The sequence below is a fragment of the Perca flavescens genome, chromosome 1 (assembly GCF_004354835.1).
Source record: "Perca flavescens isolate YP-PL-M2 chromosome 1, PFLA_1.0, whole genome shotgun sequence".
Taxonomy (NCBI): domain Eukaryota; kingdom Metazoa; phylum Chordata; class Actinopteri; order Perciformes; family Percidae; genus Perca; species Perca flavescens.
This window is the reverse complement of record NC_041331.1, coordinates 36,346,136-36,373,072: the sequence shown is the minus strand read 5'-3', so window position 1 is coordinate 36,373,072 and position 26,937 is coordinate 36,346,136. Positions and strand designations below refer to the sequence as shown.

Genomic DNA, 26,937 nt, shown 5'->3' with positions numbered 1-26,937 from the left:
TTCTCAAGGTTTTAAGCCAAGTCTGAGGTAGTACGCAAGACAGGAAATGACATTTCATTTTCTTTGCATCAACACAGGTTTTCCTGCGTGTGACATCATTTTCTTTGATCATGTTGTATTATTATATTCTGGTTTTCTGAAAAAAATAATCTAAATCCCCGGTTTGTTTATCTTCTTCTCACACAGTTTACCAGGCTGAAGCTCTACATGCATTTCTTGATCCAAAGATGATGGCAGAAATATCATCTTGCTCGATTTGTATGACACAGTAAAGACAGTTTTGCATTCAGATTGTTATTAGAACAGAATCAACAAAATACTGTATATGCTAACAAAATATTAATTATCATCATTATCGGTTAAAAGTACATTTTGCTGTTTGCTTTCAGCTGAAGGCAAACACTTTGAACGGACAAGCGCTGCTCTTTCACTTTCACCACCCAGATTTTATCCTGTCGGTCTGGGGATTGAACCGACGACCTCCCGGTCACAAGCTCGCTTCTAATGTGGAATAGTTGAGCTTTTACACACATTTTCTGCTTCACATTCTTTTGAAAATATGCATTTGATAGTTAAGTTAAGACACCTATTTTTCATTAACTTCTACTGCACTTGAAAATGACGCTGATACATAGATGCCAAAAGTGCAGCAAAAAATACTTTGTTTTGGTTAAATTAAAGAAAAATAATTACAATTTGGACTTGTAAAAAAATAAGATTTTAATTTAAGTTATAATGTTGCAGCCCTTGCTATTGTATCATGTTATTTCCTCGGGACTAATCGGCCACACTCTGGATCAGAACAGCCATTAGACAGAGCCATACCAGTGGGCTTGATGACCGGCCCGCCGCCGTGCTACCCAGCCGTAGTTGGTACTGGGCCAGGACTCTGCTGTAGCCCTTCTCCTCCGAAACACATGTGTATGTTCCCACCTGCTCGGGGCCCATGCTATCAATCAGAAGAAGGCACTGTTGCTCCATCGAACTGCAGGATGTGTGGCTTTCAGGGTGACGCCAGGTATATTGGGCATGATGGGACGACACCGGGCACCGGAGGAAATACTTGGACTCAGGGGGAAGTGTGATGCTGCCCTTGGCCTCGTCTGCATGTGTGTCAGTGGAATATCTAAACACTGAGAATAGAACACAAGGTCTCATTTCAATTAGAGCATGACAAGCCTCTTGGCAAGGCACTTGGACAAGTCGAAAGCGGACTAAGCCAAGATGGTTTGTGCACCTAATAGTGTACCAGTGTAAAATATTTCAAATGTGTAGTTTTTCTAAGAGGCTTTAGGAACATATTCAATGGCAGAGTAGAACAACAAGGGTCCGGCTTATAGTAAAGGAAGCTGGATAAGTGTATGATATAAATAGTAAAAGCACTCTTACAGCATTATTATCATCATATGTTGATGATACAGTTATGTATCATCAGCATATGATGGGAATATAAAAGGATACCTCTCTGTTATCTAACTAGGACCCAAGAAAGTACAGTACAAAGTGTGATCTCTTTAGATCTACAGGACATATTTGTTAGTAGTGTGTTATGTAAACTGTGTACTGCATTGAGAGGGGACCTCTATTAACTTTTACACCACCACATCACAACGGCATGCTTCGTACAGCTCGCTCTAGTTTGCTCATGACAGTACATTCAAGAACAGATGAAGAAAGAGAGACTGGTGGTGTTTAATTGTAGCAAACTCAAACAATTCAATCATCAATGTAACTTTCAGAATTAATTGTTTTATTGCCGGAAACATCCTGGTCCCAAATAGCTAGCTGTTGACAAATGACTATGCTACTATGTCATGCTAGGTGTATTGCTGTTTTGAGTGTGAAGTTGTTTGGATGACAGTTCTCGGAAAAGCTGCAAGTAGTAATGCCTAAGGCTAGGGAATTGGCCTGTCCAAACAGGCAAGTTTTGAATTGGGACTGTACTAGTTTAGGTTAATGAGAAAAAGATGGTACCTAAAATTGAGCCTTGTGGTACACCATTGATTATCAGGAGTGGGGGAGATAAAGTTAGAAAATGAGGGAAGAAATAAGTCAGCAAGTGTACTGTGTACTGTAATACTTTTTTTTTGTATTTCTGAAAGACAGGTCTGAGGTCTTAAAACTGCAGCCCAACATTGTTACAGACGTCAGAGGCAACATTAATTTTGGCAGTGTCATGACATGAAGAGCAAGATACCACACACTTCTAGGAAGTGACCAGGTCGGTTGTTTGTAAGTGTCCCATATCATGTGAAACATATGGTAAGATAATATGGTAAGGGTTCAAATCAGCCTACATTTCTCACATAACAGACTTAACGTTTTATCTTAAAAAGATGTGTTGCAGCGGATGTAGTGTCAAGGGCTGTGGCTTTTAAGATAAAGGCATGACAACTATATAAGTCAACTTTATTCCTGGGATTCAGAGACAAGCTGCAGTGAGAGAGATTACAGTATGTAATAGGACTGGCAGCTTCAGAGTGGGTAGTTGAACTTGAATTAGTATAGTTGTGTTTAAAAAGCTTAGCTTTTCATTTGTAATATAAAGTGCATGTGTTGGGTGTGGATGATTGATTTCCTTACAGTGTCCCACATTTTATAAAAGCCTGCAGCCTTGAAAAACCTTATGATATCATGAGAGCACACACATACACCACTCCCAAACCCTTAACTAGATAGTGCCTTGCTGCTTCTACTGAGCTATTAGGCAGTAAAATATGTAAAGCTCTGTGTAGTTTTAAATTATTTTCATATTTTGCATGTGCATTTGATTAATGCTTTGTTTTATTTACACAAGTCTTCTTTGTATGAGCAGGCCTACAGGTTTCCTTATCTGTTTATGATCCATGTTATCCCAATGCAGACCTATTCTCCTGTGTGTGGTGAAACAGTGTTGTGTGAACCTTAAGAGAATTTGATCGATTGTCAGTACATTGTGATTGTTAGTCCCTAAGCATCTTAAAAGGGGTCAGTGGCAGTGCACAGGGTGAGCCTCAGGCCAGAATCCATGAAGAAGCTTCTGGAAGTTGAGTGCCTTGCTCACATACTGGAGTGAGTGAAACTGTTTATGATGGACAAACAGCAAAACCACACAACAGAGTCTGCATGCTATAGCTAAAGATTTTCTACAGTGGCCGAATAAATAGTTTGACTTGTCTATTTTAGTTGTCTAAACAATAGTCATATAGTGATCAGATCCAACACCATCCTGTTGTGTACATCACAGCTGCATTTCCTGTTCAACATTTTCTGTTCCGCTTCCATTTATAACCAACTTTAGCTAACTGATCATAGAATCAAACGTTTTGTACTTCTCCATTTCTTTTTCTGCAACACAATGTAGAATGTAGAATGAAGAATGTTGTGAGCATCTTAACACTTGTCTGCAGCCTATGCCCATGCAGATACGTGTCCACATGGCACAATGCACTCCCACATGCACAGCATATTTGTAAGCAGTACTTTATAGGACAAAGACGATCCAGTTGAGATTGACAATGGAAGGGCTTGTTTTGGTATTTCTCAACACTATTTCTAGAGAAGCTATCGCTGTCATTACGGGAAACAAAGTTAAGTTGCGAGCGATTGAAAATTGCCAGAAAAGAGGAGCCACACTGGTGTCTGGTGGCTCCTTGGGATAAGGTCTGGAAGCCAGAATCAGGCCTCAAAACAGGATGAGTCCAAACAATTCTGTTATCTTTAACGGTACCAACATTAAGACTTTATTTTGACATTTAGGGAAACTTGCTTGCACACTTTTTTGCCAAGAATAAGAAGATCAATTACATTCTAATGTCTGTCTGGTAAATATGACACTATAGCCACTAGCCGGTTAGCTTAGCTTAGCATAGAGACTGGAACCAGACTGTAGGCTAGCTGTTTCCCTCCGTTGCCAGTCTTTGTGCTAAGCTGAGCTGGTGGTAGCTTCATATTTAGCATGCAGACTCTTGGAATAAAGATTAACAAGCGTCTTTCCCAAAATGTCGACATTTTTCTGAACTATTGTGAAATACTAAACTGGAAATTAGTTTTTGTTTTAAATGGATTTAAATGGCTAACAAATATTTTTAAGGTAAGTACATTTTATATTATACAGTAATATACAGTGGGGGAAATAAGTATTTGACCCCTTGCTGATTTTGCAGGTTTGCCCACTTACAAATAATGCAAAAATCTACAATTGTAATCATATGTACATTCTAACAGTGAAAGACAGAATCCCAAAGAAAATTCCAGAAAATCACATTATATGAATTTATTAAAATTGATAACCATCTGATGAGGAAAAACAAGTATTTGACCCCCTGGACAAACAGCATGTTAATATTTTGTAGAAAAGCCATTATTGGCCAGCACAGATGTCAAACGGTTTTTATAGTTGGTGACAAGGTTTGTGCACATTTCGGCAGGGATGTTGGCCCACTCCTCCCTGCAGACAGCCTCCAAATCATTCAGGTTCCGAGGTTGTCGCCTGGCAACTCAATTTTAAGCTCCCTCCAAAGATTTTCAATCGGTTCAGGTCTGGAGACTGGCTAGGCCACTCCAGAACCTTGATGTGCTTCTTCTTCAGCCACTCTTTTGTTGCTTTGGCGGTGTGCTTAGGGTCGTTGTCGTGCTGAAACACCCATCCTCGACCCATCTTCAGCTCTCTCACTGAGGGAAGGAGATGTCGGTCCAGAATTCCACGATACATGGCCCCGTCCATCCTCCCCTCAATACGATGGAGTTGTCCCGTCCCCTTTGCTGAAAAGCACCCCCAAAGCATGATGTTGCCACCACCATGCTTGACGGTGGGGATGGTGTTCTTTGGGTTGTACTCGGTGTTCTTTGCCCTCCAAACACGACGAGTTGAGTTGAGGCCAAAAAGTTCTATTTTGGTCTCATCTGACCACATCACCTTCTTCCAGGCCTCTTCTGAGTCGTCCAGGTGGTGAATGGCGAAATTCATGCGGGCCTGTACATGTTTCTTCTTGAGCAGGGGGACCTTGCGTGCGCTGCAGGATTTCAATCCATGACGGCGTAGTGTGTTACCAACCGTTTCTTTTGTAGCTGTGGTCCCAGCTGCCTTCAGTTGATTCATCAGTTCCCCCCTTGTGGTTTTGGGATGATTCCTCACCGTTCGCATGATCAGGGACACCCCACGAGACAAGATCTTGTGTGGAGGCCCAGACCGAGGGAGGTTGGCGGTGGTGTGGTGCTTTTTCCATTTCCTGATAACTGCACCGACAGTTGATCTTTTCTCTCCAAGTTGCTTTCCGATTCTCTTGTAGCCCATCCCAGCCTTGTGCAGATCAACAATCTTCTCCCTGATGTCCGTAGAAAGCTCTTTGGTCTTGCCCATGGTGGTGATGTTGGATGCTGGTTGTTTGGGTGTTGACAGGTGTCTTTTATACAGGTAACGAGGTGAGGCAGGTGTATTTGATGTAGATAATTGGTTCGGATTGGGGCTGTGTCTTAAAGAAAGACTAACTGGCTTGTAGGAGCCAGAATACTTGCTGTTTGTCCAGGGGGTCAAATACTTGTTTTTCCTCATCAGATGGTTATCAATTTTAATAAATTCATATGATGTGATTTTCTGGAATTTTCTTTGGGATTCTGTCTTTCACTGTTAGAATGTACATATGATTACAATTGTAGATTTTTGCATTCTTTGTAAGTGGGCAAACCTGCAAAATCAGCAAGGGGTCAAATACTTATTTCCCCCGCTGTATATATATATATATATGTTTAGCTAGGCTGCAGTTTATCTGTGGTTTTGCTGAAGATGAGCTTGTTTTGACACCGCAGTTGCATGAAATTAGCACGTAGACATTGGCTTATCTGTGTCTTATCCGTCTACTCATCTACGAAGAGTCCAGAACACAGCGGCTTTTTGTTTTTCAGTACATCATATACATACACACATATACACATATATATAAATATATACATACATATATACATACATACATACACACATAAGTATGTCAAACTTATCTGCTGTCTATGTGAACTAAACAATAATTCATTGAAATACGCATCCCAGATTGCAGTAAACTCATAAATATCTTTGATACCTTTTCCAGGTTGCTGGAGCTTTGATGTAGACACACAAATGGAATAGTCCCCTTGGGTTACATCCTGCAGTTCGCCACTGTCAAAGGAAAGGTTAGCTCAGTTAGAAAACTATACCAGTTACTGTATATTATTGACATTGTGAGGGGTACCAAACCGGGACACTATAACAGGAATTAAAAACTCATCCCCCTAATGCACAAACACACTTGCCAGCTCATGCAAGTACATCTGACATTCAAATTGACAACAAGCACACAAGCATCTATAAGAGGAAGTTAAGACTGAGGAAGTTCAGGAAATGTATTTCAGGTTTGCTGTATTTTTAAGGCATATTGTCTCTGCCTTCCCTGTTCTACCTGTAAAGCACTTGGGTCAACTGTTGTTTGTTTAAATGTGCTATACAAATAAAATGACTTGACCTGACTTGACTTTTAGACTAATTTCTCTCTCTCTGAACAGCTGCCAGTTTCTCTGTTTAACTTCAAAGTTTTGGAGAAATAACCTCAAATAGATGTAGTTATAAACCAGTAAATTATTTTACAAGTAATATTCCACTATTACTATGTGACTTTGCCTGATTATCTTATGAAACAAAAGGCAATCTAAACAATGAAATGGAAGTAAAATGATTCAGTAATTGTAGTCATCTGCGTACAATCTATTACTGTTCACAGTAATACACTGTGAGGTACATTCCCGCATTAAGTGTTAAATTATTTCTTTACACCAGTATTTAACAAATCCAGTAACAACTACCATTCTTCACTAACATCACATCCTGGTAAGTAGAGTAAAGGGGGGGCTTGACAGGGCTTGCAGTCATTGCAACACTATAGGTGCACTGCAAGTCAGTCTATTACTCACACTACCCTATCTCCAGTTTGCATTGTTAGTCATCCTTTTCTAATTTGTGCAACATTTCCCTATCACTTCCTCCTGGTAGAGCCAAAGAGCATGTTCCAGACCACATGTTCTGATGTGTGAAAACATCAACCACAGGAAGTGTGAATGCAGTTGTGTTGCTTTAGGGGTAGAAATATGTGTAGCCTAAGCAGGTGTTAGGGTGGGGGTGTCTATGTTTCTGTGGAGGTGTAGGGACAAGTAGAACCAAAGTTTACACACACACACACACACACACACACACACACACACACACACACACACAAATCTAATTTTAGCCTTTCTTATTAAATACATAAATGCCTGTGGACTGAAACTGTATATGTGTAAAAATGTAATAAATACCAGTTCACATGATCTGTGCAGTTCTTCATCATTTGCAAGTGTTTGAGTTTAAAATGGAGAAATGCCACATGAGACAACTCTTACAGTATTAGTATAAGAGGAAGGTTTTGTTTTCTGGTTATAATGACACCCTTTTATCACCACACTTGATCAGACTTTGGTTCAAGCGGCTGTACAGGAAGAGAGATCTATTTTTAAGTAGTGCTACTTTGCACATTTTTTGCACAATTCGTGGGTCTGAGGTGTATATCACATTTTAGCTGCCAAAGCTGCGCTGCTCTCTGTTTCTGATCCTCAGGGTGAGAGGGGGAGTGGCCAGCAGCAACCCTTAATCCATACATTGTGCACGCAAACACCAACATTACACTGATAGCACCGACTTTCATTTTCCTGGTCCCGCAGCAATTTGTTTCCCCAAGGAACACGAGCTCCATGACAATGGCTATTTTATTCCCTGTTTGGGCCAGGGGAAAGGGTTTATTTGAGCGGGGGAAAGCTATTGTATCAGTATAAAATTATGGGCTGTATTGTAATGCAATGCTTATTCAATTACAGGAAATTAATGTTATTAGTATTATTAGGAGTACATGAGGTGTATGAAGTATATTTCAATGTATGTGTGTGATTAGATCAAATATCTGCTGAACCACTATACATAACAAAACCCCCTGTGATGTTGTTTTCTACCAATTAGTGTAATTGAAGGGCCTTATTTAAAGCGCAGGTTTTTCTGCCTCGAGAGAGAGTCGGGAGAGTGTGAACTTGCTGAGAGGTTGTATGCAGAAACTTGTTGAGAGAAGAGATTTTTTTTTGCTTGTGCTAATTAAATTGAGAAACCCAGTGGTTTGTTTTGGAAGTTTTTTTTGTTGTTAACAGAGTGCTGGATGACGTATTTTAGAGCACTGTAAATAAATCTACATTTTCCCTGCAAATTCACATTGGCTGTGTCTTCATCCCATCACCACCCATTCTCAGTGTGTCCTTGGAGGCCCATTTTTCACACGGTTCAAGAGATATGCGCACAACACAAACACACACACACACACACACACACACACAGACGTTCCTGCAATTTATAGATAGATAACAAGCTTTTCTCATAACGTGGTCTGTCATAATAAGGTCTTTGTTGGAAACTACTAACACTGGCAGTTCTGAGCTGCGCATAATAACAATAACATGTGACATTGAGCCTTGCCCAAGTCAGATGACTGCTGTGTGACAGCCGTATGAATGTTCAGTGCAAACTAAATGGTGAAACCTTTGCACGAGAGCGTAGTGTGTGTAAAGAGAACTCATAGCTCTGAAGTGATCATTTGTTTTGGGGAAAATCCTGTTTTAAACTGGTTTGGATGCAGAATTTCAGTTTTAAAAGAGACAAGAAATGAAAATGATTGGCAGTAATTTAAGTCACAAATGTAAGTAGCTCCTGCAGATCTAATTCAATTCCACATTTCTACACTCTTTTGATGCTGCAAATGAAGTTATGTAGTGAACATGTCCATAGCAACTTTTTAAACCACTCTTGCAGAATAATCATCTCCTCCACTCATCTCCTCAATGCTCTCTGCCAAATACTGGCATACAGGCAGCGCAATATACATTTCTGCCGCTGGTGCGCTATTCCATCGATCAAAAATGAGTGGTAATGCTGCAAGAAATGTAGCAATGTGCCAACAAGAGTAGTTAAGAAGGAGAGTGCAAGCTAGCAAAAATGAATGTAGACAAATGACAATTTGAAATAGTTAAAAATAAATGCTTATGTTTTTTAGTCCTCAAGCAAACCAAAGAAAGAGTGAATGTATACATAGATTTAGTTAGTTTACAAGAAAACCCCACAGAGCACCTTTAAGCTAAGGTTATATGTAATCTCTGGATGAAATGAAAATGTATGTTTGGATATGTAGATTATATGTCTCCAGGTACAGACGGGTGGTCTTACCCAGGGGTGCAGTGGGTGCCGTTCCAGCCGCAGTAGGAATCTCTGGCCAAGACACAATCCCCACAGCTGTTTCCATAATGGGCACAGTTTGCCACATCTAGTTGGACCAGTTCACTTCTCGAGTTCACATACAGCTTCCTCTGCAATGATACAGTTTTAATTGTACTGGGACATTTATGATCTTTTTATTAAAACACCAATATTCTTGGAAAAGTTTAGACTAACCCTAACCCTTAAGAAGCACTACCATTTTCCTTTAAAGTGCTCATATTATGCTCATTTTCAGGTTCATAATTGTATGTAGAGGTCGTACCAGAATAGGTTTACATGGTTTAATTTTCAAAAAACACCATATTTTTTTGTTGTACTGCACATTGCTGCAGCTCCTCTTTTCACCCTGTGTGTTGAGCTCTCTGTTTTAGCTACAGAGTGAGGCATCTCACTTCTGTTCCATCTTTGTTGAGATTTGCACATGCGCAGTACCTAGGTAAGGACAACTAGCTAATCAGAAGCAGAGTATGAGGGCGTGCCATGCTAGCAGCTAGGCGAGCATTATAACGTGTATTACAAAGTGACCTCGTTTGTTTCTGAAGAAAAGGCTGGACTACAATAGAGCTGTTTGGAGCAGTTTGGGAACAGAGTTTTCTGTTGGAGATGGTAAGTCCATTTTGGGTGGACTTTGGTCTTTTTCACTTTGTAAACCTATAACATGCACAAAAAAGATATATAACCCAATAAAGGAAAGGGAAAAAGCCAACAAGCATAGTTTGACTCACTATAACCTTTTTGGCGTATGAATTAAAGTATTTTATACTCCCCCACCTCGTGTCATGGTGTGGGGAAATAGTTGTGTAGGCAGCGCTTTGTTACTCACAGATGTAGCATTCATGACCATGCCGAGGATGTGGGCTCTGTGGTTGAAAGGTCGGTACTCAGCGATGACAAAGGTCTGACTTTTACTCTCCATCACCTTATGAATCCCTCCATTATCTGTTTGAAGACAGACAGAGAGTATGACTAAATACCCAACCCTGTATAAAACACACCTGAAACCAACCCACTCATATTGTATATCACAATAGTGTGTTTCATCACCCCATTATGACTCTTCCAGCAATGTCTGAAGTGCTAAAAAAACAAAAAAACCAACAAGGAATAAAAAAAGAATACCACATTTCTCATGAGATATTCCACATGATGTGTTTCTGTTCTTGGGAAATTACAAAAAAAAAAACCTCAAACCAAAACCAAAGGCCAGACTATCTGGAGATAGTGTAGGTTGGAAATCCCCCCCTCCCTCCACCACCACACATACACCCACACCTCACTGCCAAAGGTTGATAGTTCATTAGTAGTCATTTTAAATCCCCCCCACAAAGAAATAAAATTATCTAAACCAAACCGGAGCCTTATTCATGTAAAAAGCCCCATTTCTGTGAATGTGTTGGCACGCGCCATGTAACAATCTAACATATAACTAATGTATCAACAATCCACACAACTAACTTTATGCACTCATAGCAAAATCTATGAGGCCAAGGACATCAAAATAAAGTATTTGAAGCTCATAATTAAATATCCCCCTTCCACTAACCTGGCTACGGGCCTGAAAAACACCCAAAGAGAACCTTCCTGCATTTCTGCTGGTCACCTATGCAAAGCAGCACCTATGCTGTTGGACCCCACACTGGTCCAACAGAGGAGCACCTTCTCTAAGAGGCTCTGTCTACGTCCACAATCACCAAAACAATCTTTTTTTACCCGTCTTCCCTGGATTCGTTAGTTGCGTCCAAACAAATCCATTTGTAAAAGACTCAACACGCTACTTCATATTCCAGGCCTATAGGCGGCGCTGTTTCTGCTACAGAAATTCACCAAAAAACGGAGAAGAGCATAGTCACTTCCACTTCCCATCATAACATGACTAGCTAGATTATAACGTTCTCTTAATACATCCGTGGACTATAATAAATTCACCACTGCTCTTTTTATAAAGGCCGCCGCAAGAAAACGTATCTTTGTTTACATTGTATAATGTGCTGTTGGATTGCTTTTTATTTTGCATGATTGCAGCGCGCTAGCAGCGACGTTAGTGCGCTAACGTTAGCTAGCTCTAACATCGGCAGTCAAACCTCAATGATCCATGAATGATGTCTTTTTAATAATCTATACGTTTTTCTTGCAGTAGCCTTTCTACAATAAACCATGGTAAAAGTTACGATAATCCGTTCAAGGAGTTGATAAGCAGGCAGATTAGCTAGCTAGCTAGTTGATAAGTTGTCTACTTCCACTTTATAAACAGATAGCCATAGCAGCTAATGTTAACGTTACTTCGCTGCTCAACATGGCATCATGACTTTGCGTAAATATATACGCCACTTTCATAAAGCCAAATGGCGTGTTATTGTACGCATTTTCAGCTATCCACGTGTATGATACACGCTGTATACAGCTGATGTAAACATACCCACCACGTGCCCTCGCCACGTTGCGCGTTTTCGCGAGAACGCAACGTACTATTGCGAGAACGTCACACGCCTGTTAAAAAAAAAAAAAAAAAAAAAAAAAGGTTTAGGAAAAGAACACAGGGAAAGGCTTTAGTAACAAAACAGTGACAAAAACACGGAAAATAACGACAAAAACACGCTTAGGACAACAACAAATGGTTGGGTTTAGGAAAGAAACATTGGGTAAGGCTTATCAAAAACAAAAACTTAAAAAAAAAAAAACAGCCGGAAAATCGCCACACACGAACCCGGCTCTCCCGGGTGAAAGTCCTGTATTTTACCCATCCGCCACCCATCCTACCTCCTTACTCAATCCCCCATTCCTCGCTACGGCGGAAATTGACTCGCAATGTAGGTCAATGGCGGCCGATTTGCGTTGATATACACGCAAAAATGCGATTATGCGTCTTGATAACACGACAAAACGGAATACAAATTGGCGTTTCATACATACGCCAATTCATGAGATCAGTCTGCGCTGCTGGAGCGGTCAGCAATTTTAGCGATGTTTAACGTTAGCTTCATAACGTTAGCAATATATCTTGTGTAGAATCCAGAGGGAAGGGTCAGGGAGCAGAGACACAGTATTTAGATGAAGTGAGCTGGTTTGACCATGGAGATGGAATGGAATGGTGGAACGAGCTCCCTATTGACATCAGGATGGCTGACAGCTTACACATCTTCCGCCGAAGGCTAAAAACACATCTCTTCCGACTACACCTCGGATAAAAAAAAAAAAAAAAAAAAAAAAAAAAAAACTCTTAAACCTGCCCTTTCATGTCTCTTTGTAGCTTTGCTTATTTAAAGCTAATGTACTTGCACTTACTACTCGTTGTCTCGAGTTTGTACCTTCAAAGTTGAAAGCACTTTGGATAAAAGCGTCAGCTAAATGACATGTAATGTAATAATGTAATGAGATGGGATATGCTTGCTTAGCTTCACCGCAGGTGTGTGCGTCAGCGGCCGTGGGAGAGGGTGTAAAAGAGGGGTGTGGCGATGACCTCAACAATACGGATTTGTATTCACCATCCATACGAAGCCAAACGAGAGCCGTTTTCGGATTTTTTCACCCTGAGACCAGGTTTCAAAAAAGTGCGTTTTCAGGCAGTGCGTTTGCAGGATTCGTTTGGACGGTCGGCCCAAAAACGTGCGTTTGCACAAAAAAAAGTTTCCGTGGATGGCTACTCTGACAGCTTCGTTGTCACACGGACCGCTAAAAGAAAGCCTTCCTACCACAGAAAATAAAACTTTTTAACACCTCATCACTGGGTGCTAGATAAGACTTGCAACTTGCACAATAGCTGTATAATATCTTTATTATTACTAGTTAGGCAGTTCCAAACTTGTATATTTAAAATATTTGTTCTTGTATTCTATCCTATTATTATTTTATGTATATTGTATGTATGTATATTGTATCCTAGTATTTTATGTATATTCTGTGCTGTGTAACTGATATTTTGCTGCTGTATCACTGTAATTTCCCATTTTTGGGATCAATAAATATCTATCTATCTATCTATCTATCTATCTATCTATCTATCTATCTATATATCTATCTATATATCTATCTATCTATCTATCTAGCTATCTAACCTTCCTGCCTTTCTGCTATGCACCTAGCTTTTAAGAGGCCAAGCCAAGTTCAATATTTATACAGTGGTGAAAGTTGTTATAGTCCATGGATGTATTAAGAGCACGGGAAGGAACACGACTATGCTCTTCTTCTCCGTTTTTGGTGAATTTCTGTAGCAGAAGCAGCACTACCTATAGGCCTGGAATATGAAGTAGCGTGTTGAGTCTTTTACAAATAGATCTGTTTGGACACACATTTTTTGTGGACGTGGCCTTAGTGACTAGACTGAACTTGATCTTTTACACTGAATGCTTCCTGGAATTCCTGGAACAGGAAGCATTCAGAGTAAAAGATCATCTTTACTGTAAGCCTCTAGGTGATGGGATCATGCATAAAACTTTTGTGTTTGACCTCTCAATAAGTCACACCAACAATGGCCCAAGGTGATCAATTCTGCTCTCTCCAACTCCTCCACAGTGCTATTTTCAGTCTAAGCTAAATAGAACTTGGCTGAATCATGCTGTGAGCGCATGCAGGCCTTTTTTTCCAACCAGATACTTGAAACTAGTATTCAGAGGTGCAGCACTCTCAGCTACTTTGTTAAACTCTACTGTTCATGCGTATTTAAAATGTCAAGCAATAGGTTGTTTAAATGCTTTTCCCAGTATGGGAAACTATTTAAAGGAACCTGTGTGTGTTTCAATATGACCCTCCAATGTACATTACAGTACACTATTCTATACTCACTTAGAGACAGGAACAGGACGGTGGGGTGATTGTTCTGGGAACTGTCAACGTAGATGTGAGTGTAACTGTGGTGATTAAATAGAAGTGGGCCAGAGTTGTTAACGGGCCGGACCCATTCCTCCATCTCAGAATTCTCAATGATCATCTTCAGACCGTCTAAAGGAATCTTTGTGCTGTCTGCAACACACTGATGAAAAAGGCATACATTTTAGTTTGTGTTTGGGTTCAGTTACTGTTGTTAATGCTCTTAAAACTTTCCGTTTCTGCACTGCACACATGCACTTGACAGTAATAATGTAATAACTTAGTCATTTTTGAAAAAATGGATCTTTGATTTCAGACAGAGGGAGACAAAAGCAGGCGTCTCAATTCTAGCCTGCAAGAATCGGTTTGGTCAGCTGTAGCTAACTTGCTAATGAAGCTATTGTTAGCTCCAGGAGTTGATGGTAAAACCCCTGTGTCTGGCTTACCTTTTAATGTTTCCGGCAGTATTGTTTCAAAAAAAAAGAAGGCTCTAAAAGTGTTCCTAAATATGCATTTCATGGCTACATACATCAAATTTAGCTTCACACTGACATTAAAGGAACATGCCGACTTATTGGGAATTTAACTTATTCACCGTAACCCCCAGAGTAAGACAAGTCGATACATACCCTTCTCATCTCCATGTGTGCTGTAACGCTGCCTGATGGTTCCAGCATTAGCTTAGCCTAGCACAGATCCTGCAGGTAACTGGTTCCAACTAGCCTACTGCTCCGAATTGTGACAAAAGTGACAAAATACCGCCAATATGTTCCTATTTACATGTTGTGATTTGTATAGTCGCAGCGTGTACAAAAAACAACGTAACATGAGACACCATCTTCTAACAGTAAACAAACCGGGAACTATTATTTTGTCACTTATTCGGGGCAGTAGGATTACTGGAACCAGTAATCCTACTGCATTCATTCACCTGTTCATGTTCCGTCAGACAGCATTACAGCACGCACGGAGATGAGAAGGATATGTATTAACTTGTCTAACTCTGGGGGTTACGATGAATAAGCTAAATTCCCAATAAGTCGGCGTGTTCCTTTAAAACCAAGGATGGAATGGGGTAGCAGCGTGCATTGCTGCCTGTATCTTTTCTGATGCTACCACTGGGTTTGTAAAAGTGGGAATTTCTATAAATAGTGGCTTTAAAATACAAAAAAGAGAACAATAATAATGCTCATACTTAAAAGGTACTAGTAAATATGTACGTAAATATTGTAATTATACAGTATATAATTAATTTTACTTTGTAACTACATTCAAGCACATGGTTTGAAAGAACAATGCCAGGAATCCTTTTGTGAAAAGACAATGTGTTATACAGTAGTTGTTATTTTAGACCTCAGATCAATTTGCATGACACCTACCTGTCTAGGCCTCCCATGCTGATTGTCTTTGCCTTTAAATGTGGAGGTTGTGAAGATGTTTTCAATATCTTGTATCGTATAGACACACACAGCGCTCATACCCCTGAAGAGAGACACAGACAGAGGTCGTGAGCTGGTGTACACGGTCCAGATTGTGGCCCTTGGTCCGGACTTTGAGAAACAGTACAAACTTTGCCAAAATGGTTCACCAGTCAAGTTTGCAATTTTTTTGGAAAAGCAACATTTGATAAAGCTAATGCTCAACTTATGACTATACTTGAGTACTTATACTGTACTTAATGTTTTAGGTCATTTCTTTTACTCCTACATGATTCAAACTTGAAAAATAGCAGTGTTTTACTTGAGTAAAACTTTACAGTATCCTTTCTACCCTTTTGTGAATACATAAATGATAATGGAGTCATACCATTCATTTCTGAAGAGTGCATAAACCCTGGTGTTTTCCCATTGGTTTGCATGTACAGTAGCCACATCCACCAGCTCAGAGAAGTGTTGTCTGCTGTCAGGGTCTCCGCAGAAGAGCCTGGCATTCATCTGGGACGTCCAGCTGAACTGCAAATGGTTCTTGGTTCCACCACGATCTTCCTAGAATGCACAGCCAAAGGACCAATCACTCCTTCATAATATATATAATCTATAGAATGACTGATATGTAATGGATATGTTACACTTTTAGTTTACGGGCAGCATCTTTGTGCACATATCTGATGATAAAAATTAGTTGTTAGTCTAGCTAAACACATTCAAATTAATTATGTAGGCCTTACCATGCAAACCCGGGTCACAAAAGGGAGCCACATTTTACTGTTAAAGCCTGTGTCTCTGTTTTTCTCGTTATAGAAGGCATACACTTTGCTCTGTATGGAGTCGTCTCCCCGTCTTATGGGCACCAAACCCACATAGTGCTGCTCTAAAGACAAAACAAATATGTAAATATTCATCTCTATAGCCTTAGTACATATAAATGTTTAAGTGAACATCATTTAACTAATGAAACGTCTCAAGTCCTTACAGAAAACCAATATACAATATCTCCATGCACATACCTTTATCTTGTCTTGTCGGTGCAATTCGGTTTTTCCCAAACTTGTAGATGCCAACTAAATCTTGAGATCCAGAGTATGTAATGAAGAGATCACTATCTCCTGATTCTGCAAAGAATGTTCAGGACATTATAGCAGCATCGCTGTGCTTTGGTTTGCAGCCGGCATCAGTTCACCTTTGATATTCCAGATGCCAGTTTCTCCTGAATGAAAAACTGCTTACTTCTAAGCTATGTCTGTTCTGGCGGTGATGCCAGTGGGAGAAACTGGAGTCTGGAGTAAATATTACGTACAAGCAGGAAGTACCAGGGCAATCTCATAAGTAATGGTAGTTGGGACAAAATCATGAAAAAAAGATTTGAGCTGAGTAAAGCAGGTTAGTGGTACTGAAGAAGGCAAACACCTTTCCTGGACTAGTAGGGAAGACGAATGCACCCTTCAGGATTAAAAAAGTCCAAAATCATTATGACAAACCAGCCTGGTCTCACAGAATTCCGTGAAATGATAACGAACTGTTAACACCGCATTACGAGGTGGTGTCAAGGAATGTGTGAAAATTCCGTGTGGCCACCACCGAAAACAATGCCAATGTAAAGTCAATGAGAAGATAACGTAGCATTAAGAGCGACCACGGTAGCCAGTAGTACGAGAGCCCGAAAACCTGCGTCCCGTTATTGTTTTCCTGAACCCAACCGTTTATATTTTTCCTAAACTCAACTGTCCCATTCTTCTTTTCCTAAACCCAACCATCCCGTTGTTGTCCCGTGTTGTCATTGAAACGTAAGCCCACCCACGACGTGTTCATTTCACGGGATACTTCCATGGGCCCATCACGGAATTTTCGGCAATCCGTGTACATTTCATGGAATTTATCCGTGGGCCCATCACGGAAATTTTTGCGATTCTGTGAAACTGCCACAGGGGCCGTGTTCATTTCACGGAAATCTGTGAGATCAGGTTGGACAAACTGTTAAATTAGAAAGCAGAGAATCAGCATAGAAAACTATCCTATGTGTACAGAAACTCACCCACAAGTGCAGACGGTTCGCCTTCCTTTATGACAAATCCCTTTATGTTTTTTTTTATGCTGTCCGTTTTTACAGAGGGAATGCACATGGGTAACTGCTCTGCTAAATCCTACAGGAAAACACAGATCTCATTATCCCCACATCCGGTAGCACAAATATGATTCAGTATACCCAATCCATAGACGCTTGTGCATCTTACAGGTACGTCTGAAAAAACTTGAATACGCAGAAAGTGTTGTACATCATTTTCTGTTCTTGCAACAGCGTCGGTGGTTTGTTTCAAATACACAGAAGAAGAAGTGGCTCGTCACAATGAGCAGACAGAAAGGAGCACCATTGGTGATTATTTACAATATGTCCCAATTCTACAGCAAAACAGACGTGTTCCTTCCATTCTGAGTAACATTTCCAGTAAATATCTGTAGTGTCGTACCATGTCACAGCAGACTGTTTCTTGGCCGTTGGTTCCACACAGAAAGACCTGGTTGTCCTCTAACTTCTTGTGGACCACAGTGATGTTATAGTTGCAATTCTAGATCATAAGAGCAAGAATGTTTGTGATATTTCAATCAGATCTTTACTATATACTACATGCTTGGAATTTTGCTTTTAATTAATGTTCTTTTACCGCTTTCACTTTTTGGGGAGACCCTTTGTCGATGCATTCTGTCCACAATACGCTTATTTCCCCAGGAGTCTGTGAAGAGAAAGAAAAGCAGGACTATGACTACATACACATCACTATAAATGCATTCTATCTGTTATTTGATTGCAGACTCTAGATGTTTATTTAAAGCTGTAGTGTGTACTTTCTGTCGCCGCCCATGAGGAATTCTAAGTAATAACAACAACACTGTTGGCGTGCCCACATGATACAAGCCTTCCGTGATCCGTGACCGTGCACCACCCCCACCCCGGCTCCTCCATGGAGTTGCTAGTAATGTTTAACCCGTCAAATCAAGGAGGACATGGAAGATTAAAAAAGCATGATGGACTCTTCAGAAAAGATAAGTATCTTGTGATTTTTATGTCGTCTTCATCTCCAAAGCTGAGCGCTGCTATTGTCCTTTCACAGCAGTGACGTAAAACGCATCACTCGAGTTGCTGTGCCCGAAAGTCGCCGGACCAAATAATTTAGTATACAGCCATACTGAGAAATGCAGAGAGAGTTTTGTGGAGCTGATAGGATTAATTAGCTATGTATCAACTAATTTGGCATTGGCTTCAATGTATAATGGACATCCATTTGTATAAAAAAGTTGTGTGTTATAGCATTAAGGCCTGAGTTATGTAATCTACAAAAAACACTCTCAGAAATGTTCACTACCTTCTGAGGATTTTGAAAGTGGAATGCATACAGGTGTGTTTGTCCAGCAGCTATGACAGAGTCTGGCTCTCTTTCCAGAACAATCCCGACAGGTGCATGGTGTCCAGGTAAAGGTATCCTTTTTATTGAAGTTTCTACAATAAAACAAAATAATGAATGAGTAACATTGGGTGTACAATGCAAAAGGTCAAATTGTCATTGATTGTACTCAACTGAACTATATACAGTACACAGTAACATATTAACCTGCTCTTACCCAACCTAGGGGTGTGACTCTATTGATGGCAATGTCGGTCCAGACGGAAATACTGTATCTCTATTGCATAAGCTCTTGCACAGACAGCAATGTCCCCAATGTGGTGGAATTTCTAGAAACACCATGTTGTGGTAAGATGAGACGAGGGGAAAACGTAGGTAACAACAGGTCACTCGTAGGGGACGAGAACATCTGGCCATACTCCATCTATCAATGAATTCAAGTAAGATATATGTGTCTCTCAGAGGTAGAAAGTAACGGTTAAGTAAGGGCTCAAACTTCTCTCTCAGCTCTTTTTTTTTTATTTGCTCACACAACTATTTTTGTCAATTTTCATGTTAAACTCTATTCTTCCAGGAGGGACTGAGTGAAAATGTACGCTTTTAATCCCACATTTAAACAATAAATTGCTTGTTTTGTCCAACCAACAGTCAAAGACCAAATTATTTTCAATTTATAAGTATACTAAACAAAAAAAAGAATCAGAAGTAAATAAAAATAAAAATGTCATGATATTTCTGCTTTTCAAGACTTCCATGTTGTCTCTATTCATGGTGGCCATGCAATGGTACAGTAGTCTTGCCAAGCACAGAAAGGAACACTGTCAACAACTTTAAATATAAAGTAAATGTTAAAACTTGCTCACTCTCCGCTACAATTAGTTGACCATAGAGGCTTTGTGTCTGGCCAGTTCAGAAATAACATGCTTTGCTTGCTTCATGTCCCCCAACAGGCTAGTCAGCTTGTTTCCAATCTTTAAATCTAGTTATTGATAAAACAATCCACTTTGACTTGGAATTTTGTTCATCATTTGGACGATGAACATCTTGCTTTATCATTGTCTACTTGAGTAGTAAAAGTTCCTTTAGTTTGGGCTGACGCTAACTGCCGAGAGGTAACTAATAGAGCTTCCCCATAGACCATAATCCAGCCTCAGACACAACATCGGGGACTTGTAACAGTGTAGCCTGGCATGTCAGTCGGATATTAGGGGAACCTCTAATAACTGACTAGTCTCGCTTTGCCAGACCTTCCTCGACAGCACTGCGGAGGAGGGTCTGGCTAGTCCACACAGCATTCCGGCATTATCGGCATTTCTTTAAACCAATCACAATCGTCATGGGCGTTGCTAAGCACCGGGCAGAGCCACGGTGACACTGTAAAATAGCCTCGGGAAGGAAGTGGTTTTGGTGGAACATGTGTACGTTCAAAGGTTGTTTTAGTTGTGCAACAGAAAACTCAGATTGGACAGATAGTCTAGCTAGCTGTCTGGATTTACCCAGCAGAGATCTGAGGAGCAGTCAACCATAGTCCTCAGAAATCCACCGGAGTGTAAAATTTCAACACAAAGAAAACAAAATGTAACTAAATCCGGTGGAATTTTTCGATGGCACTCCCAAGTGGAACATCGTAGATATAGGCTATTAACTGACTGACTAAAAAAATGTATTAAAAAATGATTTATTCTTCCATTAGCCTATTCCAATAGATGGTACATCAAACCAAGACCCACTTATCACCATGCAACCAAATTAAGGGTCTGTAGTCACCTGTCTGGCAGGAAGATGCATTCACCTCCTCAACAATCAGGTGAGAAGTCCTTTCAATCATTAGGGTATACTTTATATAGGGTATAATTTAGTTACTAGTTACTTCTCAGATTTAGATTATTAATACAAAATGCAATCAACTAATAAATGATGATGCATTATTTTAGATTATTCCCAGCAGTATGTTTTCTACCCAGGTGTCAATTTGAAAGCCACAATGCTTTAGAAACAAAATAGTAATTGGACAGGTCTTTTTCACTTGTTAAATCAGAAAAAGCGCTGATGTTACTAATAACATTAACAATGCCTCAGTTCTATTCAAGTGTCCCAGTAAATCTTCACAGTGAGCCAACGTGCGCAAACTGAAGCAGCTTAATGTAATGCAGCCATCATTCGTGTTATACATATAGACCTGTGTGCTTCCTCCTATACGACATGTCAACATGTCTTCTGTTAAAATGGTCAATTGTTCATGAGGAAGTCACAATTTCCTCTAATTGGTTCAATCGCGGAAATCTTCCAAAAGTTTCAAAATGGATTATATAGCCTACTCTTATTCTTCAGTACATGTTAGTTTTAATCATACTGATTAGGCCTACATTATTAAATTAAATTGATTTATATTCTAATTATATGTCACCTCTTATGATATGAATGTGTGTGTGTGTGTGTGTGTGTGTGTACACACACCATATAACCAGTCAATAGCCTAGATATTAATGTAGGCCTACTTCTTCTATCAATATGTCTGTCCGACAGTTTCCTATAACAATTCAAATTCCTTTCGGAAGCTTTTGGGACACGCTTTTTCTCCATCCTCACGCTTGAACAAAACGCTGATGTCTGTTCCAGAGGAGCTCTTCAGTGAGTATAGCCTGATATAGTCGCAATGCAGCAGCTCTGTTACGTTTTAGTGTGTTTTTTTGTTCAGACTAAGCACGACAGTCTTGATCTACTTTTGTTTGTGTTCAAAATAACTGAGAAAAACTTCATACTCCTAAAACATTATAAACCATTTCAGTTGTCTTCTTTTCACAACATGTAGGGTTATTATAGCTTACATCACCGCAATTTAAACAACAATGTCATTTTTCGAAGTTAAAGAAAAATGCAAAATATGTCATACCTTTCTCTGTGATTGTCATCCTCGGTTGCGTTGAGTTGGCCTCTGACAAACTGTTGAGGCATGACAATAGTAAATACACCGTTAAATGTAAGAGTGCCATTGTGTGTCTGGTGTCAGTGTGACATGAAGAAGTGCTGAGCGTCTGTTCAGCGCTGCGGAGGTAGGTGCGTATCAGCACAATTCAGATTGTGCGTGACAGGAAGTCGAGCACAGAAACAAAATAAATATCCGGTTAATTTTCAAAATAAAATAAAGCGTGCTCACGGCGGATCATATTTCCCTGCACTAGACCTTGAGAACACAGCACAGAGCCGTTTCCCTTCTACTCCTCTCGATGGAAACTAACTGTTGTTGGTTTTGTGGTTATAGTCTACGTGAATTCGCGAGAACTTGTGGGTCCTCGTGACTACAGCTGTCAGTCATGGCCGCAGCCGTTCCGCAACAAATCCGGACCTGGTGGGAATTGACGGACGCCGGAGCACGCAGCAGACACGCGCAGCGGAGCCTGTCCGCAGACGTTACGCATGCTGTGGAAATGAGGACAGATGTGTGTTCTGTATGGTATGGGCTAATAATAAGTTTTTCTTTGGTTTGATAAAGGTATTTGATAATCCATTACCAGTTGTATTTAATCTGAGATGATAACAGCACCACAAAAAAAACTTACATTTCTTTTTTAAATAACACAAGCCCAATTATGTTGTGTGTCAGGGTGGGTGTAGCAGGGAAACGCAGTCAGGTGATGGGGAAGTGAAGAAAGTCTGAGGCCATCTGGTGGATGGATGGAAAATGGCATCGAGAGGACAAGAGAATGTTCCTGCAGGACCGGAGACTAGCCTACTATTAGAGTTTAAAAGGTTCATTCTACCCAAATTCTACTTTCTGTCCACGTACTCAGTTTGAAAGGTTTATTCCACCCAAATAGCCTACTACTTTTTTGGGGTCGCCTACTATTTAACATGCAAAGGATCCTCTCATTTCTTCCATTTTCTTTTCTTTGTCTTTTCTTCTTTTTTGTGTAGATTATATAAAAAAAGAATTATATTAATTTAAATTCAATAAATGTACTATTCAATTATAATAAAATGTCCTCAAGATAATTACCATCTTTTGCTCCACTGCTGCCTTTTTGGGGACATTCTAGCTTTAACACCATCCATCAAACTTTACAAACCAACAATAACAATAAAACAGTCCTCAGACCAAAAAGGTTGGGAATCAGTGCATGCTATAAGACAAGGGTAAAACACACAGCAGCTACAGCTCAACGTAAAAGCTAACATTGACACCTACCAGAGATGTACACAATCTTTCGCGCCAAGGATCAGAGAAAACGCAGCATAGGGAGAGCTCTTCGGTACCATAGAGTCTGATTAGCCACAACTGAAGTCTAACAGCCTATAGTGCAAAAATAATTATCATTTACATACTATAATAATAGTATGTCATAAGAAGCAAGGTTACGTCCCATTTCTCTGCTTTGCCCACCCAGAGAATTTGTAATTATGCATTAGGGGACCACTAAGGCCTATATAAAAGCATCCAAAGAGCACCATGTCATGGGACCTTTAAAGAGTTGGCCGTGTCGTAGGGTCTCCATCTTTTAATGTAAGCACTTCCTGAATTTATAGTACAACACCAGGTGATGTAATCAGTGTAATGGGACCAGGTCAGAATATTGATGATTAGTCATCTGCATTAAATTACTTGTTTGATTTCATGGGAATAGGGGGCATGACGGAGCAGCAATTTAAAGGGATATTTTCACATTTTTTGGCTCATGTGGAGGAAAGACACCAAATCCCAGAATGCACTTGCTTCGCTGCTTTAGCATCTACTCCCAAACCACGACTATTGTTTACAGACAGACAGACTTTTATCGGTGTTTTTTGCCCCCAACGTCTCCTTCTAGGCAGCACTGCACTAGGATTAGGCACTGGTTATGGTTATGGTTATGGTTAGGGTTAGGTGCCTTGAAATCAACAGTCACAGCGCTGCCTTGAAGTCGATTAGGCACTGGTTATGGTTAAGCTAGAGTTAGGTGCCTTAAAGGCAACGGTCGCAGCGCTGCCTGGAAGGAGACGTTGGGGGCTTAAAACACCATCGAGCCAGACAGACAGTGAGACAGCCAACTCAACTTGAGTGTGTTTTATTGTCATTTCAACCATATACACGAAACAACGTTTCACCGTGGCTCAAGTGGTGTTACACATTTAAAATACATAAAAAGACATTATATAAAAATGACATTATATGCTCCGTAAAGTTCAGCTAACACATAGCTACTAGTATTAGCGCTTGGTGGGCTGTTAACACAGAGTATAAACACAGCCGTAAATTTGCGTGGAATGTAGAATGGTCGGCATTTAAAACTCACAAACTCCACCAGCAGTTAGCAGTTAGTTGGATACAAGCACCCCATTACTGCACCAGGCAGTCCGAGTTAACACAGCCCACCTCGACTAGCTAGTCTTACCCGGTAGTCTAAGTTAGAAAATACAGGTCAAATGAATTTTGTGTTAAAAGATATAACCTCAAACATTTGGCAATATAACGTGCTAATACTTGCTATCTGAAAACACCTAAGAAGGGTCACAAATGTTATTTTCTAGCCTGATTCAAGCTTCACTGACTTATAAAATCGGCAATCAGGTTCAATAGGGCCTTCGTCGCTGTCGGTGCTCGGGCCCTAATAATGAATTTTTCCCTTACAACATTCTTTTGAAAATATGCAAAATTGTGCACAATCAGCATTTTTGCTATTTTAATTTCTATTATCAAAAAAGGAGATTGTTGGCAAAATGAAGACATCTGTTTTTCATTAACTTCTACTGCACTTGAAAATGACGCTGATGCATAGATGCCAAAAGTGCAGCAAAAATTATTTTGTTAGTTAAGAAAAAGAGAAAAAATAAAAAAATAAAAGATTTTCATTTTAGTTATAATGTTACAGCCCGCGCTATTGTATGAATATAGGCACTTGGAAGTAGGAAGTGTTGTTTATTGCAATTGTTTTTGTATCATTGTATTTCCTCGGGACTAATCGGCCACACTCTGGATCAGAACAGCCATTAGACAGAGCCATACCAGTGGGCTTGATGACCGGCCCACCGCCGTGCTACCCAGCCGTAGTTGGTACTGGGCCAGGACTCTGCTGTAGCCCTTCTCCTCCGAAACACATGTGTAAGTTCCCACCTGCTCGGCGCCCATGCTATCGATCAGAAGAAGGCACTGTTGCTTCATCGAACTGCAGGATGTGTTGCTTTCATGGTGACGCCAGGTATATTGGGCATGATGGGACGACACCGGGCACTGGAGGAAATACTTGGACTCAGGGGGAAGTGTGATGCTGCCCTTGGCCTCGTCTGCATGTGTGTCAGTGGAATATCTAAATGCTGAGAATAGAACACAAGGAGGGTTTAGCTTTGAGACTTTATTTAATCTTTATTTAACCAGGCAGGTCTCACAGCTGCATTTCCTGTTCCGCTTCCATTCATAACCAACTTTAGGTAACTGATCATAGAGTCAAACGTTTTGTACATTTCCTTTTCTGCAACACAGTGGATGAAGAATGTTGTGAGCAGACTGCACTCCCACATACAGGTCCCACAGGCACAGCATATTTGTAAGCAGAGTCCAAACGAGTCTGTTATCTTTAACGGTACAGTGGGGGAAATAAGTATTTGACCCCTTGCTGATTTTGCAGGTTTGCCCACTTACAAAGAATGCAAAAATCTACAATTTTAATCATATGTACATTCTAACAGTGAAAGACAGAATCCCAAAGAAAATTCCAGAAAATCACATCATATGAATTTATTAAAATTGATAGCCATCTGATGAGGAAAAACAAGTATTTGACCCCCTGGACAAACAGCAAGTATTCTGGCTCCTACAAGCCAGTTAGTCTTTCTTTAAGACACAGCCCCAATCCGAACCAATTATCTACATCAAATACACCTGCCTCACCTCGTTACCTGTATAAAAGACACCTGTCAACACCCAAACAACCAGCATCCAACATCACCACCATGGGCAAGACCAAAGAGCTTTCTACGGACATCAGGGACAAGATTGTTGATCTTGTCAAAGAAAAGCAAAGAACACAGAGTACAACCCAAAGAACACCATCCCCACCGTCAAGCATGGTGGTGGCAACATCATGCTTTGGGGGTGCTTTTCAGCCAAGGGGACGGGACAACTCCATCGTATTGAGGGGAGGATGGACGGGGCCATGTATCGTGGAATTCTGGACCGACATCTCCTTCCCTCAGTGAGAGAGCTGAAGATGGGTCGAGGATGGGTGTTTCAGCACGACAATAACCCTAAGCACACCGCCAAAGCAACAAAAGAGTGGCTGAAGAAGAAGCACATCAAGGTTCTGGAGTGGCCTAGCTAGTCTCCAGACCTGAATCCGATTGAAAATCTTTGGAGGGAGCTTAAAATTCGAGTTGCCAGGCGACAACCTCGGAACCTGAATGATTTGGAGGCTGTTTGCGATTCTGTCTTTCACTGTTAGAATGTACATATGATTAAAATTGTAGATTTTTGCATTCTTTGTAAGTGGGCAAACCTGCAAAATCAGCAAGGGGTCAAATACTTATTTCCCCCACTGTACATTAATGACAACAGACTTTATTTTGACATTTTGGGAAACCTGCTTGCATATTTATTTCCAAGAATAACAAGATCAATTCCACTCTAATGTCTGTCTGGTAAATATGAAGCTATAGCCACTAGCACAGCAACTTTTTTTTTTTTTTTTTAGTACATCATATACATATATAAGTATGTCAAACTTGTGTGCTGTCCATGTGAACTAAATTATAATTCATTAAATACGTTTCCCAGATTGCAGTAAACTCATAAATATCTTCATACCTTTTCCAGGTTGCTGGAGCTTTGATGTAGACACACAAATGGAATAGTCCCCTTGGGTCACATCCTGCAGTTCGCCACTGTCAAAGGAAAGGTTAGCTCAGTTAGAAAACTATACCAGTTACTGTATATTATTGACATTGTGAGGGGTACCAAACCGGGACACTATAACAGGAAGTAAAAACTCATGTGTCTAATGCACAAACACACCTGCCACAAGAAAAATTCCTG

General features: G+C 40.3%; 2 protein-coding genes across 5 annotated transcripts in view; both read right to left on the bottom strand.

The window, feature by feature from the left end:
• The window catches only part of LOC114545680 (semaphorin-7A), a 49,422-nt gene that overhangs the window by 1,923 nt on the left and 20,562 nt on the right, over positions 1-26,937 (bottom strand). For 3 of the 4 annotated variants that reach the window (XM_028564157.1, XM_028564363.1, XM_028564281.1), the window contains 2 exons: positions 26,710-26,786; positions 24,172-25,223 (listed from right to left, as the gene is read on the bottom strand). In XM_028564157.1, the coding sequence (XP_028419958.1) occupies positions 24,868-25,223; positions 26,710-26,786 (433 nt within the window). In that variant the 3' untranslated portion in view covers positions 24,172-24,867. Of the gene's footprint in view, positions 1-24,171; positions 25,224-26,709; positions 26,787-26,937 lie in introns of those variants that run through there. The other variant, XR_003690930.1, reaches the window with a different exon arrangement.
• LOC114545876 (semaphorin-7A-like) lies at positions 76-21,991 on the bottom strand. The gene is made up of 14 exons (XM_028564476.1): positions 21,829-21,991; positions 18,897-19,030; positions 18,198-18,266; positions 18,003-18,101; positions 17,570-17,678; positions 16,545-16,649; positions 16,266-16,408; positions 15,905-16,083; positions 15,478-15,580; positions 14,075-14,261; positions 10,119-10,234; positions 9,245-9,384; positions 6,057-6,133; positions 76-1,133 (listed from the first exon to the last, which is right to left on the bottom strand). Exons 1-14 carry the CDS (start codon positions 21,926-21,928, stop codon positions 778-780), a joined length of 1,917 nt encoding a protein of 638 aa, XP_028420277.1. The 5' UTR covers positions 21,929-21,991; the 3' UTR covers positions 76-777.

Excerpts from the sequence above, each read along its gene's own strand:
- LOC114545876 (XM_028564476.1), bottom strand. The coding sequence starts at position 21,928 with ATGGCACTCTTACATTTAACGGTGTATTTACTATTGTCATGCCTCAAC. Across the intron at positions 9,385-10,118 it reads TGGTCATGAATGCTACATCT|AGGAAGCTGTATGTGAACTC; the intron begins GTGAGTAACAAA and ends GTATCATTGCAG. Across the intron at positions 1,134-6,056 it reads GCTCCAGCAACCTGGAAAAG|TGTTTAGATATTCCACTGAC; the intron begins GTATCAAAGATA and ends TTCTATTCTCAG.